The sequence below is a fragment of the Orcinus orca genome, chromosome 5 (assembly GCF_937001465.1).
Source record: "Orcinus orca chromosome 5, mOrcOrc1.1, whole genome shotgun sequence".
Classification (NCBI taxonomy): Eukaryota; Metazoa; Chordata; class Mammalia; order Artiodactyla; family Delphinidae; genus Orcinus; species Orcinus orca.
Window position 1 is genome coordinate 45,196,904 of NC_064563.1, and position 14,279 is coordinate 45,211,182.

The 14,279-nt window shown below is 36.2% G+C and overlaps 1 protein-coding gene across 2 annotated transcripts in view; it reads right to left on the reverse strand.

The window, feature by feature from the left end:
• Nucleotides 1–3,435: 3,435 nt before the first annotated feature.
• The window catches only part of KPNA4 (karyopherin subunit alpha 4), a 55,406-nt gene continuing 44,562 nt past the window's right edge, over nt 3,436–14,279 (reverse strand). For both annotated transcript variants that reach the window (XM_033409527.2, XM_012537442.3), the window contains exons 14-17: nt 11,774–11,845; nt 9,855–10,017; nt 7,164–7,258; nt 3,436–5,508 (exon numbers count right to left, since the gene is read on the reverse strand). In XM_033409527.2, coding sequence (XP_033265418.1) covers nt 5,410–5,508; nt 7,164–7,258; nt 9,855–10,017; nt 11,774–11,845 — 429 coding nt within the window. In that variant the 3' untranslated portion in view covers nt 3,436–5,409. The remainder of the gene's footprint in view (nt 5,509–7,163; nt 7,259–9,854; nt 10,018–11,773; nt 11,846–14,279) is intronic.

Here is a 14,279-nt window from a genome sequence, read left to right on the forward strand (position 1 = left end):
GGACGAGAGAGGATGGGACACTGAACGAATGATATGGAAGCAGGATTCATGCTTGAAGAATAACAGAAAGAAATGAAAAGGTTATAAAAAATTTTCTTCACGAAGAATAAAACTGGAAGAACTGACAGTCTGGAAAAACTAAGTTAACCTGGAGTAAGCATAGTTAGAGCTGCAAAGATGAAAAACTTGTGGAGAGAAGGTAGAAATTGGGCCAACAATGTAAGTGATAAGAGGAGTGCAGGGACTTCCCTGGTGGCGCAGTGGTTAAGAATCCACCTGCCAATGCAGGGGACACAGGTTTGAGCCCTGGTCCGGGAAGATCCCACATGCCGCGGAGCAACTAAGCCCGTGCGCCACAACTACTGAGCCTGCGCTCTAGAGCCCATGAGCCACAACTACTGAGCCCGCGTGCCACAACTACTGAAGCCCACGTGCCACAACTACTGAGCCCGTGTGCCACAACTACTGAGCCTGCATGCCACAACTACTGAAGCCCACGTGCCACTACTGAGCCCGCATGCCACAACTACTGAAGCCCACGTGCCTAGAGCCCGTGCTCTGCAACGAGAAGCCACCACAATGAGAAGCCCGCGCACCACAACTAAGAGTATCCCCCGCTTGCCACAACTAGAGAAAGCCTGCGCCCAGCAACGAAGACCCAATGCAGCCAAAGATAAATTAATTAATTTTTTTTAAAAAAGAAAAAAAGACAGGAGTGCAGGCCTCTGGCAAGAGGTAAATCAGAAATGTGCAGGGCGGTATTTACTTTCCTTCACACTCAGCTGCTCTTATACGCCAAGTAGCAGCTGTCAAGTCAATTTTTTTTTTTTTTTTTTTTTTTTTTGTGGTACGCGGGCCTCTCACTGTTGTGGCCTCTCCCGTTGCAGAGCACAGGCTCCGGACGCGCAGGCTCAGCGGCCATGGCTCACGGGCCCAGCCGCTCCGCGGCACGTGGGATCCTCCCAGACCGGGGCACGAACCCGCGTCTCCTGCATCGGCAGGCGGACTCTCAACCACTGCGCCACCAGGGAAGCCCTCAAGTCAATTTTATAAACAGTACATCCTGGCATGGACATCCTGAACCAAATTTGTCACCTAAAGGGCCTGAATTTAGAATATTCAAAATTAATGGAACTGCTTAGTTGTATCTTGAGAAAAAACATTCAATCTACCTTCCTGTATATTATTGACATGATAGTTAATATGCAATGTGACACTACAGTTCAGTTGCTTCTGATCACACTGGAATACAGGCTTTACAAACCTTCGTTTTTTCCGTCTTCCTTTAACTTAGGAATTAACTCATTACAATAAGACTACAAATGTGCACTCTGATTTTATTTAAAGGCATATGTGCATAATTTCATTACTTATATTTTTAAAGAGTATACACTTCATTAATGTGTTTGTTAAAAAGAAAAACCATTTTCTCCTTAAATGTTTAAAATGTCAAGTTTAGGAAGTAAATAATCCATTAAACCTCAGGAGTTAACTGGTAACTTCTTTTGATTCAAGCTAAATTGGCCTGTTTGTAGTTCACCTTCTTAATATCCACAATGAAAGATCAATTTTTGGAAACTCAAAGAAATCAAATACAGTGGACCCTTGAACAACATGGGTTTGAACTGCTTGGGTTCACTTATACATGGACTTTTTTCACTAAATATGCACTACAGTACTACATGATCTGTGGCTGGTTGAATCCTTGGATGTGGAACCACGGATATGAGGATTTTCGATTTTTGACTGTGCAGAGGGCCGGCACCCCTAACCCCAGCTTTGTTCAAGGGACTAGCTACACAGCACTTAGATTGTACTTAACAATTATTTACATGGCATTTACACTGTATTAGGTATCACAAGTAATCTAAAGATGATTTAAAGTACAGTTGACCCTGTAGTATTTAGTGAAAAAAAAAATTGGCATTTAAGTGGGCCTGCAAAGTCCATACTGTTCAAGGGTCAACTGTAATTTCAAAACTCACAAGCTTCTATAAGAATTAGTGTTAGCCATTCCTCAAAATACAGATATGAAAAGCTGCATAAACATTTTTTTGCATTGGCTCACAAATTTAAATGAACTCAGTTTTAGAACAGTAATTGAAAGCATAGCTTCCAATGGTATGGGAGGTACAATCTGGGTCTTCTCTAGCCCTTAGTAGCTGTCTGGCCTTGATCAAGTCACTTCTTCACAACTCTATCATCTGAAGCGGGGGACTGGGACAGTTCATTCATATTCTGAAATTCAGACTCCCACAGAACCCCTAAAACTGTATGTATATGCATTTTGGAAGGAAGCCGGTGCAAAGTTCTCAATAGATTCTCACAGGTAAACTTCATCTAAAAATAAGTTTGCAATATATTACTGATCACTTCTAAACTGCTCCAGCTCTAAATACTAGTATTTCTTTGTGATATAGGAACTCTAAGATGGCTCTCAAGATTCCCTGGTGTACATACCCTTTATAATCCCCTTTACTCAAGTGTTGGCAGGATACGTGAATATGATGGATATCATTCTGTGATTAGGCTATGTTATAAGGCAAAGAGAAAGGGATGTTGCAGGTATAATTAAGGTACTAATCAGTTTGGCTTTGGGTCAATCAAAAGGGAGATTATAGGGCTTCCCTGGTGGCGCAGTGGTTGAGAGTCCGCCTGCCAATGCAGGGGACACGGGTTCGTGCCCCGGTCCAGGAAGATCCCACATGCCGCGAAACGGCCAGGCCCATGAGCCGTGGCCGCTGAGCCTGCGCGTCCGGAGCCTGTGCTCCACAACGGGAGAGGCCACAACAGTGAGAGGCCCGCATACCGCAAAAAAAAAAAAAGGGAGATTATAATGGGTGGGCCTGATTTAATCAGGCGAGCCCTTTAAAAGAGACCTTAGGGCCTTCTCTGAGATCAGATTCTCCTGCAGGCCTTGAATAAGCAAGCTGCCATGAGTCCTGCATCTGTAAGAAAATTACTCTATAAAATCACTTGGCCTATTATAACCTCACTGGCTTACTTTGAACCAGGTTTTTGTTTACTAAGAAACATGAATTATGCAAAGTACTATTATGTTCACCTTCTGGTAACTTAAGCCATTTGTAAAAACCATGCTTTGTATGCAATCTATTTGGAACCATATGTTGTAGTTACAGAAATACTTAAAATATAGCTCAAGTTGTCTCTCTCAGTCCATTTTGCTGGAGGGGTGAAGGAAGGTCAAAAGCTTGGTTTGGACAGGGAGAAAGTAGAAGCAAAGATGGTGTCACCTGAACAAATTCAGTCAGTTAGAATATTAATACGTCTATACCGAAATTAAATAACTTAAGAAATTTCTTCTGTAATGTTGGGTCTATATCAAAAGCTTATGAAAGACAAGCAAACATAAGCCACCGAGTTACTCTAACTTTACACTAATATATGAAAAAATCCACACAGCACACACACACGCCCCATGTAAAACATTGCTTTGAGTTTTAATGTTTATCTCCCCAAGACAGCCTAGCCTGCACTCTACTTGGATAAATTTTACAAGCTAGTTTTCTGCTGCTTCTAGTTTTAAACTTTAACCATGTTTCTGATGACAAGGAATGCTGCAAAAATACTCTAGTTCAACAAAGAGTTATGATCACAAAATAATTTTTATCCATTCTACAGTGTTTCAGAATTACCAGTTGATTTTTAAACACAAAGTAGATATAGATGCTAATGGTGGCTAATCTGGTATGTTTCTTATAGCAAACTGTTGTTCATGCAACACTTGTGCTCAAAGGGGAAGGCACAGGATTTCCTACAATGAGCCACCTTATAAAGAGTTCTTTTTGTACAAATTAATTTATGTCACATTTAATTTAGTGTGCATAACCTCGAAACTGAGGCATTATTCCAATTTATAAAAACCACTTGCATAACTTTTATGCAAGTTTTAAAAATACAAAGTTTTCTCCCTAAAGTGGCTCAAAATAGATTGTTCATGGCTGCCTACATCTAAGATAAAAAGATTCTAAAACAATTGAACAGATTAGGCATATTATTAAAGGTGTTCAAACCATTACTTGATTTGTACATCTACTCAAACCTCTTCATCAGTCTTTATTCAGCAGTACATATGCACCAAATTCCATTTTAGAAGTTTCCATATCATTTTCATAGAAAACAAAGTTTGAAAACAAGTAACATTTAAACACAGCACGGTATTCTACCACAACTGAAACTTTTTTCTTCTTCTTCTTTACAGGACTCAACAAAATCTAAAAATGAACTAGGCTGTAGATTTACCTCATGCAAAGATCTTTATGTTATCTCTGAAAATGAAAAGGATGGCTTTTTAAAGCACATTTTACTGTTTTATACTATTATGGTAACTTGTGTACTGCAACACAGTCTATTTTGAGGGAAATTTATGGTTTTTTTTCATGCAAAAATCTACACAAATTAGTTTTGATGATATGGAAAGCTTTTCATAGCATCAAACACTCATCTGGTGCAAATGCACAGGGAAACCTTCCTGAAAGTTTTCTGACTTGAGAAGCAACTAAAAAGCCATACTAGGTAAAGTAAATAAAAACTAAAAACAAAACAAAAACCCCACAAAAAAAAACAAAAAAAACAAAAAAAACCAAAAACTAAAAAAAAAAAAAAACCCACAAAAAAAAAAGAGGGGGAAAAAAAAAGGAGGGGTGGGAAAAGGGAAGAAGGGAAATAGAAAACACAGGCTGCAGAGTACACCAATGTCTGCTGCTGAACTGGTCTTTGTTTTCATGTCCAGTGTACAGTAACACTTACGATCTCACTTTGATGATTTACTAGGTTTGTTATCAGCCCCCTGAAGGCAAATCAAGCTTGCATGCGTTCACATACAGCACCACAACCATACTCTCGTACACAGTCACTCCAGGACTAGGAGTCTGCTTCATGAATGAAGAGCCCTAGATTTCAAAGATGAACCTGGCTCTCTATCACTGAGCCAGACATTCATTCAACATTGTCCATTCACACACTGCTTCATAGCAAGGCCTGGGCTCATTTTCCTTTGACTTATATGGGCATCCTATTCTCTTTTATGCTTATAAGGCTTGAAGATGACATTACTGCACTTTCCCCTCAGCTGATATAATGTCAATGTTCCTCCTCAGGCACTGAATATCTGTGACCTGTAGCCCTTTTACTCTGAACAACCTAAATAAGCATTCATGTAAAGTTTTCATTACATTTTGCCACTCATTCTCACTCGCACCCACTCGCCATCTTGACCTCATTTGGGCATTTTCTGTGATTCCAAATGAAATCTTCACATTTTCTTTCCCGATTTAATGCAGCAGCAGATCCCATGAGCCAAGCTTGATGGATCAAACCTTTTTATATATATGTGTATATATATATATATCTCAGTGCTGCATTGTACCTAACTTCCACAACATCCTTCTAAAACTGGAACCCTTCTGTTGGTACATTGGCAGATGAATTGAAACCAAATGTTCCACCTTGTATTGCCTCTGGAACAAGACTAGGATCTTCATCAATCTAAGGGAAAAAAGGAAAAAGAAGGTGATAATTAGTTTAAAAAAATAGCATTGTAGTACTATTTCCATTTAAAAAGTATGGGAGGGCTTCCCTGGTGACGCAGTGGCTAAGAATCCACCTGCCAATGAGGGGACACGGGTTCGAGCCCTGGTCCCGGAAGATCCCACATGCCGCAGAGCAACTACGCCCATGCGCCACAACAACTGAGCCTGCGCTCTAGAGCCTGTGCTCCACAACAAGAGAAGCCACCGCAATGAGAAGCCCGCACACCGTAACGAAGACCCAACACAGCCAAAAATAAATAAATTAATAAATTAAAAAAAAAAAAAAGTATGGGAGATGATAGGTGCCAACACTGTCCTACCACCCCTTTAGAAACCTGAAACACTTTATAAAGGCTTTTTCTTAAGAGATGCCAAAAAGAGAGGAAACTTAAGAGAATATGCAAAACGTGTATCTTCTGAAAGAATGAAAGAGAAGTAATACATTGGAAATGGTCCTACATCTCAGAGTATACTCACTGTAATGCTACCACTTTTGGAGAGTAAGTGTATTCTTTGGTTTATCTTTTAATAGCAATTGGAGACAAATGACTTTTGAGCTTAAAGTAGTAAAATAATAGCTCTGCTAAAAATGTATAATATTCTTTCTATATGCTTTATATCTAAACGTTGAAATTCCACAAAATTATGCACCTATAGTGTAGTTCCTATAAATAGGCACATCATCTTTATTATTCTTTTCATGATGCAACAGAGTAAACAAGACCTGCACGTTGAAGTATCAGAAATCATAAGGCTTTATGTATACCTAATTATCAATTAGGACTTCTAAAAACCCAACTTTAAGACATGTGACAAAAACTACCTTAAAAAAAGTATGCTTTTCAACTACTATTATATTTTAAATAGGACTTAGCTTGATAATCTGTAATTCGTCTTTAGTATTGTCCTTGTCAAGTTAATGTTCAAATCATGCATGCTTAACAAAATATTTAATAACATTCTATTTTTTTTTTGAAAAGTTGAGAAAATAATTCAAGAGATCCACTGGTGGTTCTATCTATAATCACTATAATTTTCTAAGAAACAACTGCTTTAATTTTAGATTTAACTTTCCCAAAGAGGTGATACTAAAAATAATTCTTTAATTTCAATTACCATATACTGACAATCTGAAGATACTCTTCTGGACTATACCTTACATTATATAGTAATATATATATTATTAAGAAATAATTATATTTCTTGATATTTTTTTCATTTTATCTATTTATCTTTGTATTAGTTTTTGGTGACCAACTAAAAATAACAGTGACAATATATTCAAATACAGATTAATTATTGTCATAATGGATTTATTATAGGATATACTAGGCTTCACTGTTTTGTTTATAAAGAAAATAAAGCCTGATTTATCCACTGTCAAAAATTCTTTTTTTTTTTTTTCTTGCCATTAGAGCTAGTACTACTTTTTAATACCTTGAAGGACTTTAAAATACTGAAATATTTGTACTTCTGAAATAAGTAACATTACTGTCATATATCTATTTCAATTCCATTCCCCCCAAATACATACATATACGTCCTAGCTTACATTTCATCCAGACTTATGCTTATACATAAAACTAAGAAAATTATAAAATTATTAAATACATCATCTGAAGAGAAGAACTGATCAATGATCTCATAGGCCAATTTGTAGATGTCTTCATTTTCATGATTTTGAAGTTGTTCAATTTTCTCCAGTCCTGTAAGAAATTTTATGAAGTGAAATAATGGTAATATTTAAAAAGCAGTGACAAAAAAAGTTACAATAATCTTGGGAACACAAAATCCAATTTTGAGGAATCTATTCTAAAGGTGAATCTTATAAATAAAAAGGTTTTATGCACAAAGATATAGCATATTTATCTTTAAAAAATTACCTGAGTATCTAACTACATATAAACATAAGCAATGGGACATCTATCTACTCAGCAGAATAACTATACACATCAGTGTTTATAAACAGTAATAACATGTAAAATTGCTTTGTTAAAAGTTAAAAGCTGGGAGATCCCTGGTGGCCAGGTGGTTAGGACTCTGGGCTTTCACTGCTGTGTGGGACCGGATTCAATCCCTGGTCGGGGAACTGAGATCCCACATGTGGCATGGCCAAACACACACACACACACACACATCCCCAAAGATGCAAGGAAAAAAAAAGTTAAAAGCAAATTCCTTCTACTTTGTAGCATCTGCCAAGTTTTTCTAGTGAGCATTTAGGAAAAGAACTTTTAAGTACTCATGATTAATAAATATGAATGTTAAGACAGCTATTCAAGTATAATGAAAAATGATCAAGATCAACCACAGTATTTCAGGGGAAAAGGGAATTTTCCCTGTAAATATTAATAAATTTATTAAATCATAGGCAGAATATATTAACTTAACCTATTGATATGCAAACTGGATATTGTTTTGCTTTACAGGAGTAATAATTACTTTTAAGGCCTCTGAATTAAAGTGAAATTGCCCTTTCATGAGTGTTCTTCCTTTATCTATTCTTTAAGTGGAGGAGTTGTTATGGGCATGTTTCTCACTTTTCACATTCTCTTTATGGGGCCCTTCCATGAAAAAGTTTAACTACTACATATAGGCTGAGGACTTATAACTCTATGGCTTCATTTCTTTTCTGAGCTTCAGATGTTGAAAATCTTAAACATGTATGATAATTCCACAAGGATATTTCAACAGGTATCTAAAACTCAAACTATCCAAAACACAATTTGTTCTTTGCCATTCTTCATTTACGCTGTTTATTATACTGTATTCTTATTGGTGATAATCAACAACAGTTTGAAATCTGAGAGACAGACTAATAAATTCCCCTTACCCTCAATACTCTATAATCAAATCTCAAAAATCTTAAAGTCTATCCGTTTCTTGAATCTTGTCATCTCCCCCTTTTCTCTATTATCACTGCCTTCATTTATTGTGGCCTCAACACAATATATAGAAACCACCTAGGTGGTTTCCTGCTTGTCTCTAAATGGTTCCATTCCCCTCATATCCATGGCTCCATTTAAATACATCAATTCACTAGGTAAAATCTTCCAATGGCTTGTCATACCCTACAGCAGAATCCTTTGGGAAGTTTATAAGATACATATTCCTAGGGCTCGCCTCCAGTGAAGTAGGCAATGCTCAAGATCTATATTTTTATTTTAATATAAAAGAATAAATTTTTAATAATTAAAATGTTTATATGGTAAAAGAAAAAAACATACAAGTAGGAAAAATTTTTAACAATTCCTGCTTTTAATTTTTCTGGTACTCCCTTTCTAATTATTTCCCTAACAGTATTCCCCATGTCCTGTTCCCAACTTGATAGTTATGCATTTTTTGTTGCTGTTCTATTTGTCACTTTAATAACTTTAAAAATACTTACTTCTTATTAATTTTCAAGCCTCTGAACTCTACTAAGGAAGCTGAAGATACTGGTTCTCCTACTCCTAGTTACCTCTCCCTCCTTTCATTTACTTCTCAACTTCCATCAGAAAGATCTTTACTTTTATGCTTATTCAGGTTGATAACATTTACATGTTATTCCACAGCCATATCTGAGACTTCCATGTTCTGTCTACATGTTAATCCTAAGGGTTGAAAGCTAAGACATGTTGTTTATCTTCCTGGTGGCTCTGGTACACTGCCAGATTTGGGAACCACTGCCCTAAAGTATCTGCTGTGTTACAAAGCTTCTAAGACTGCAGGGGCCTGGTCAATGGCTAAGTCTGCAGCCTTGTCTTTTGGCAGTTTCTACCTCATATTTTGTGATTCAGCAACACTAAACTACTTATAATTTGCTGAATGCTATTTCTCACCTCAGACTTTGCTCATGGTGTTATTTCTGCCTGGAACACCTTTCATCCCTTTTTACTTTATTAATCCTTATTCATCTCTCAAAATCCAGCTCAGGTGTCACTTCCTGCTTCTTCCAGGATGGATTAGGGTATTTCCTTTTGTTGTACATTTCTATTAGGGTAATTAGCACATTAAATCAGTTCATATTTATCTCCACGACTAGACTACATGCCTTGAGGGAAAGGACTGTGTCTTGTTTACCACCGGCTTCCCAGTACCTTAGCACAGTGCCTGTTCAATATATGGCAACAATTCAGTTACCTAAGCATATGCAAGAAGCTGAGCAGGACTGTACATATAGAATACAGTATTTACTTTATTCTATTACTTGATTATCTAAGACAGAAAAATACAGAAGTGCTGTATTAGTTAGAAAATAAAAGTAGTTACAAAAAGAACATTAAAATGTGGAATAATATCAATAGCTTATAATAAACTTACCTCCACATTCTTCTATAAGATTGGCTATGGTTTCTGCCTCATCTTCAGCCATTTTTAATATATTACTTAGTCCATCGAGTACTACTTGCACAACTTGTGCATCTTTTACAGTCAGCAAATTGCAAAAAGGTGGGATAACATTTTGTTGGATTAGGTAGGCCACCTGAAGAATGAAAATACCATGATATGATAAGTGTTAAGTGAACTTCATGCGTGCACCCTATTATCTCACTGGAATAATTTTTTTTTTTTTAAATTTTCATTACTATCTAGCTAGCTAGCTAGCTAGCTAGCTGTGTTGGGTCTTCGTTGCTGCATGCAGGCTTTCTCTAGTTGCGGTGCGTGGGCTTCTCTTGTTGTGGAGCACGGGCTCTAGGCACGTGGGCTTCAGTAGTTGTAGCACCCGGACTCAGTAGTTGTGGCTCACGGGCTCTAGAGCACAGGCTCAGTAGTTGTGGCGCACGGGCTTAGCTGCTCCGTGGTATGTGGGATCTTCCCGGACCAGGGCTCGAATCCATGTCCCCTGCATTGGCAGGCGGATTCTTAACCACAGCACCACCAGGGAAGTCCTCACTGTAATAATTTTGACTTTAAAATCTTGAATATGGAAATATGACCTCACCTCTCACATGATAAGTTAGACTACATTAATCTAACCTTCTTTTCTTTTTAATGTAGTATGTTAATTTTACATGAACTTAGAAAAAAAACTAAAGTGAAAATGAAGGAATCACTCAAGTTCATATGACACATTTCTTTGCCATAAGGAGTACTTCCTTCAGAGATCCTTTCTAACATTAAGAAATTATGAAATCAGTTGAGAGGCTGGATGATTATTTTTTTTAAACTGTAATTGTTCAATTTGAGAGCATCCACTCTTTGCTATAACATTTAGCACTCACATATACCTGGCCACCTCTCTATCTGCTATTCTATTGGTTCCATAAAATTTGCAAAATATTCTTCTATCATTTTTCTATTTAGTTATTTCCATGTATTGTATTTATATTCTACTCTGTATTCATATTTGAGTGGATTCACTGGTCACCACCAGTCTGTACCTTATTTGTGACAATTATCAGCTCCAAATTCACCCTTTTTCACTTGTCTGTGAAACATATTTGGGACTTTTTTTTTTTTTAATTTAGTTTTGGCTGCGCGGGTCTTAGCTGCGGTATGTGGGTTTTCTCTTCTCTAGTTGTGGCGCGCGCGTTCCAGAGCGCGCGGGCTCAGAGTTTGCAGCAGGCTCTCTAATTGAGGTACATGAGCTCAGTAGTTGTAGTGCAACTACATCGTGTAGCTGTAGTGCATCGAACACATGTCCCCTGCATTGTAAGGAGGATTCTTTACCACTGGACCACCAGGGAAGTCCCCCATACCTGGGACCTTTAAAACTCATTTTCTTTCGCCAGTTGGCATAATGTTAAGCTTTGTCACCTGCACAACTGTGAGAGTAAGTGCCTCTTTATATTTTATGCCCTAGGCACCTCACATTGTTCACCGTAGTTCTTAGTCCCAGCTTTTTGGCTGAGTTTAGTTCCTTGTTTGGTTTGCTGCCAGATAATTTTTGTTGTTGTTCATTTGTAAGGAGAATCTGTGAGGCAGTTTCATTCTGCCCTATTAACCTAAAAAGTCTTGTTTTTTTCTTAACACTGTTAAAAAAACGAAAAAAACAACCCTGACCGTAAGTGCTTCATCTTACCACGGATTAGAAAATTCTTGTAGGCCAAGAAGCTGGAAAGAAAACACTTCACATCTACGAAATATAACTAAAGGAAGTCAAGGTGACACTTTTATGTATCACAGAATGCCTGTTATCTTGCTATTATCTTAAATTATGATTTACTAAAATCTAAATCTTAGAATTATTGGTACTGTTATTTTACCAGTTTTGAGAAATAAATAAGAGCTGAACTTACTTGATCTTTCCTTCCGCTAATTGTTAAGTTACTTATGGCCCATGCAGCTTCTTTCTGAGTGCCAAAATCTCCCTGTAAAAGCAAAGTAAAGAATACAAATTGCAATATAGGGTAAACTGGAAAAGGTGTTTTCTGAAATGATTTTTCAACTGCTTATTCCCCTAGGTTTTCTTCTAGCCTTTCTATATACATATAATAAAGATAAGGCTTTGAACTCAAATTACCCTAAACAAATGGAGATTCCTTTTTGTGAACTTTCCCGGCAACAAATTGACTTGATATTGCTGTTCAGTAATATCAGATTAAATGAAGTCAATGATTAAATAATATCAGTCCAAAAAAAAAGGAAATATACAATTGTACTTTAATCAAAGAAATGTCAGGGTAAGGTATCCTTTTAAACACATAAAGTTTTAAAAATGAAAATACCCACCATTAATGAGACTGTCATAAAGCCATTACCCTCATATATTGTCTTTCAAATATAAATTGATAAAATAAATTTAAAATTCATTTAAAAAGTCATATATATGATTTAGTAATCTCACCTTTCAGAATTTACCAAGCAAATAATTCAAAACAAAGTAATATTATGTATCTTTCCATATAATGTCTTAGCAGCACATAAGAGTCAGAAAGTAAAAGCAACTTAAACAACAGAGGAATAACTAATTCTAGCAAATCTAAATAATAAAATAATAACCAGCCACTAATGTTAAGATGACTAGCAACTTGGAAAAATGCTTAGGATGTATTAAGAAAAGAATATGTAAATAAGAATGAAAATTAAAACTGAAGTGGATTAACACAACATTGTAAATCAATTATACTTCAAAAAAAGAAAAACTGCAGTGGGATATCTACTCTTATTTATCAGATTGAGAAATCCCAAATATGTGTTGGTGAGACTGGCAGGAGTGTAAAACGGGACAATCTTTCTAGAGGTGGATGGGCATTATATAGCAAATTTACATATGTGTCTATTTGTAGATCCAGTAATCCTAAATACAACCTGGCAAAAAACATGGAAAAAAACTTTACATAGGCATTTCCTTATATTTAAAGTATAAACAATAGACGAATAAACCAAAAACTAATAAAAATGATCATCTGTAAAGGAAGGGAAAGAACAGGGAGGAATGGACAGAAACAGAAGTTAGACCTCTGTGTATATACCTTGAAAACAAAGTACATATTTTTTACTTGCAAACTATAAATGCTTCATATAACCACAACAAAATAAAAAACAAGGGAATTCCCTGGTGGTCCAGTGGTTAGGACTCCGTGCTCTCACTGCTGAGGGCCCAGGTTCTATCCCTGGTTGGCGAACTAAGATCCCACAAGCCACACAGTGTGGCCAAAAATAAAAAAATAAAAATAAAAAACAAAACCTAAAGTAATTCCCCCAAATAAAAAACAAACAGAAATAACCTAACTGTATATCAAGCTGTATATGTTAACCACACATAACAGGAATTATTTCAAGTGACATTATTTTTAAGTACATCATTGATAGAATACATCCTAAAGACAAAAAAGTCCTCAAGGAAATCTCAAAAGTGGAGTAATCATGTTGTTAGTGTCAATGTAGTCTTGTTATTTTGATAGATTTTATATTATATAGCTCAAAATATAACTCAAATAATTATGTTCATGTTTTTGGAAGATTTCCAGCATAAAAGAGATAAAAATATAAAATCGAAGAAGTAAAAATAAAAACACTGCTATCTTAAATACCCAGTAATATCTGATAGCTTCCTTTCATTCATGATTTGTTTTTTATGAATCTCATGTTCATAAAATTACAATATGCATATTTTTCACTTTCTTAAAAAAAAAAAGGTCACCTATTTTGTTCATTCAAGCCTACATACCACGACAACCTTATAGCAATGATTATCCTTAGTACCTGAACTAGGATCTTTAAATACCATTTGCTACAAAAAGGAACCATGACACCCTGGAAAATAGTTAATTCCAGGCGTAGATCAGGAAATATACAAGGTAAGCCTGGGAATCATATCACATCCAAAAGGTAGGAAGCTCTCAAAAACTACTGCAGTGATGTAAAAAAGACATAGGCACCAAATTTAAGAGGTTCCCATTGGTCAGGGACAACCTGAACGTCAGAAAGAATAGCTACAAAGGACTAAAACTTATATAAAAAATATACACATATGTAAATCCATAATTTCCTTAATGACACTAAAAACTTTACACTCGTCTCCTTTTGAGGTCATTAGGGAACCATGTCATTCTAAAAACAGTGATAATGAGCAGGGATCAAACATTTGTCTTGCCTTTCCTATATGAAATATGTTTTAGAGTAAACCAACAGTTGATAGGGAAAAGCTCTTTTTTCTTCTTTATTGAAGAATCATGGCTAATACATAAAGAATGGCAGAATTACAAAGTCATCATTTTGCAGTTCCTAGTATAATAAGTGATCTAGGTAATGATCATCATGACTGCTGAAAAACCATTATGTGAAAGAATGATGAATAAC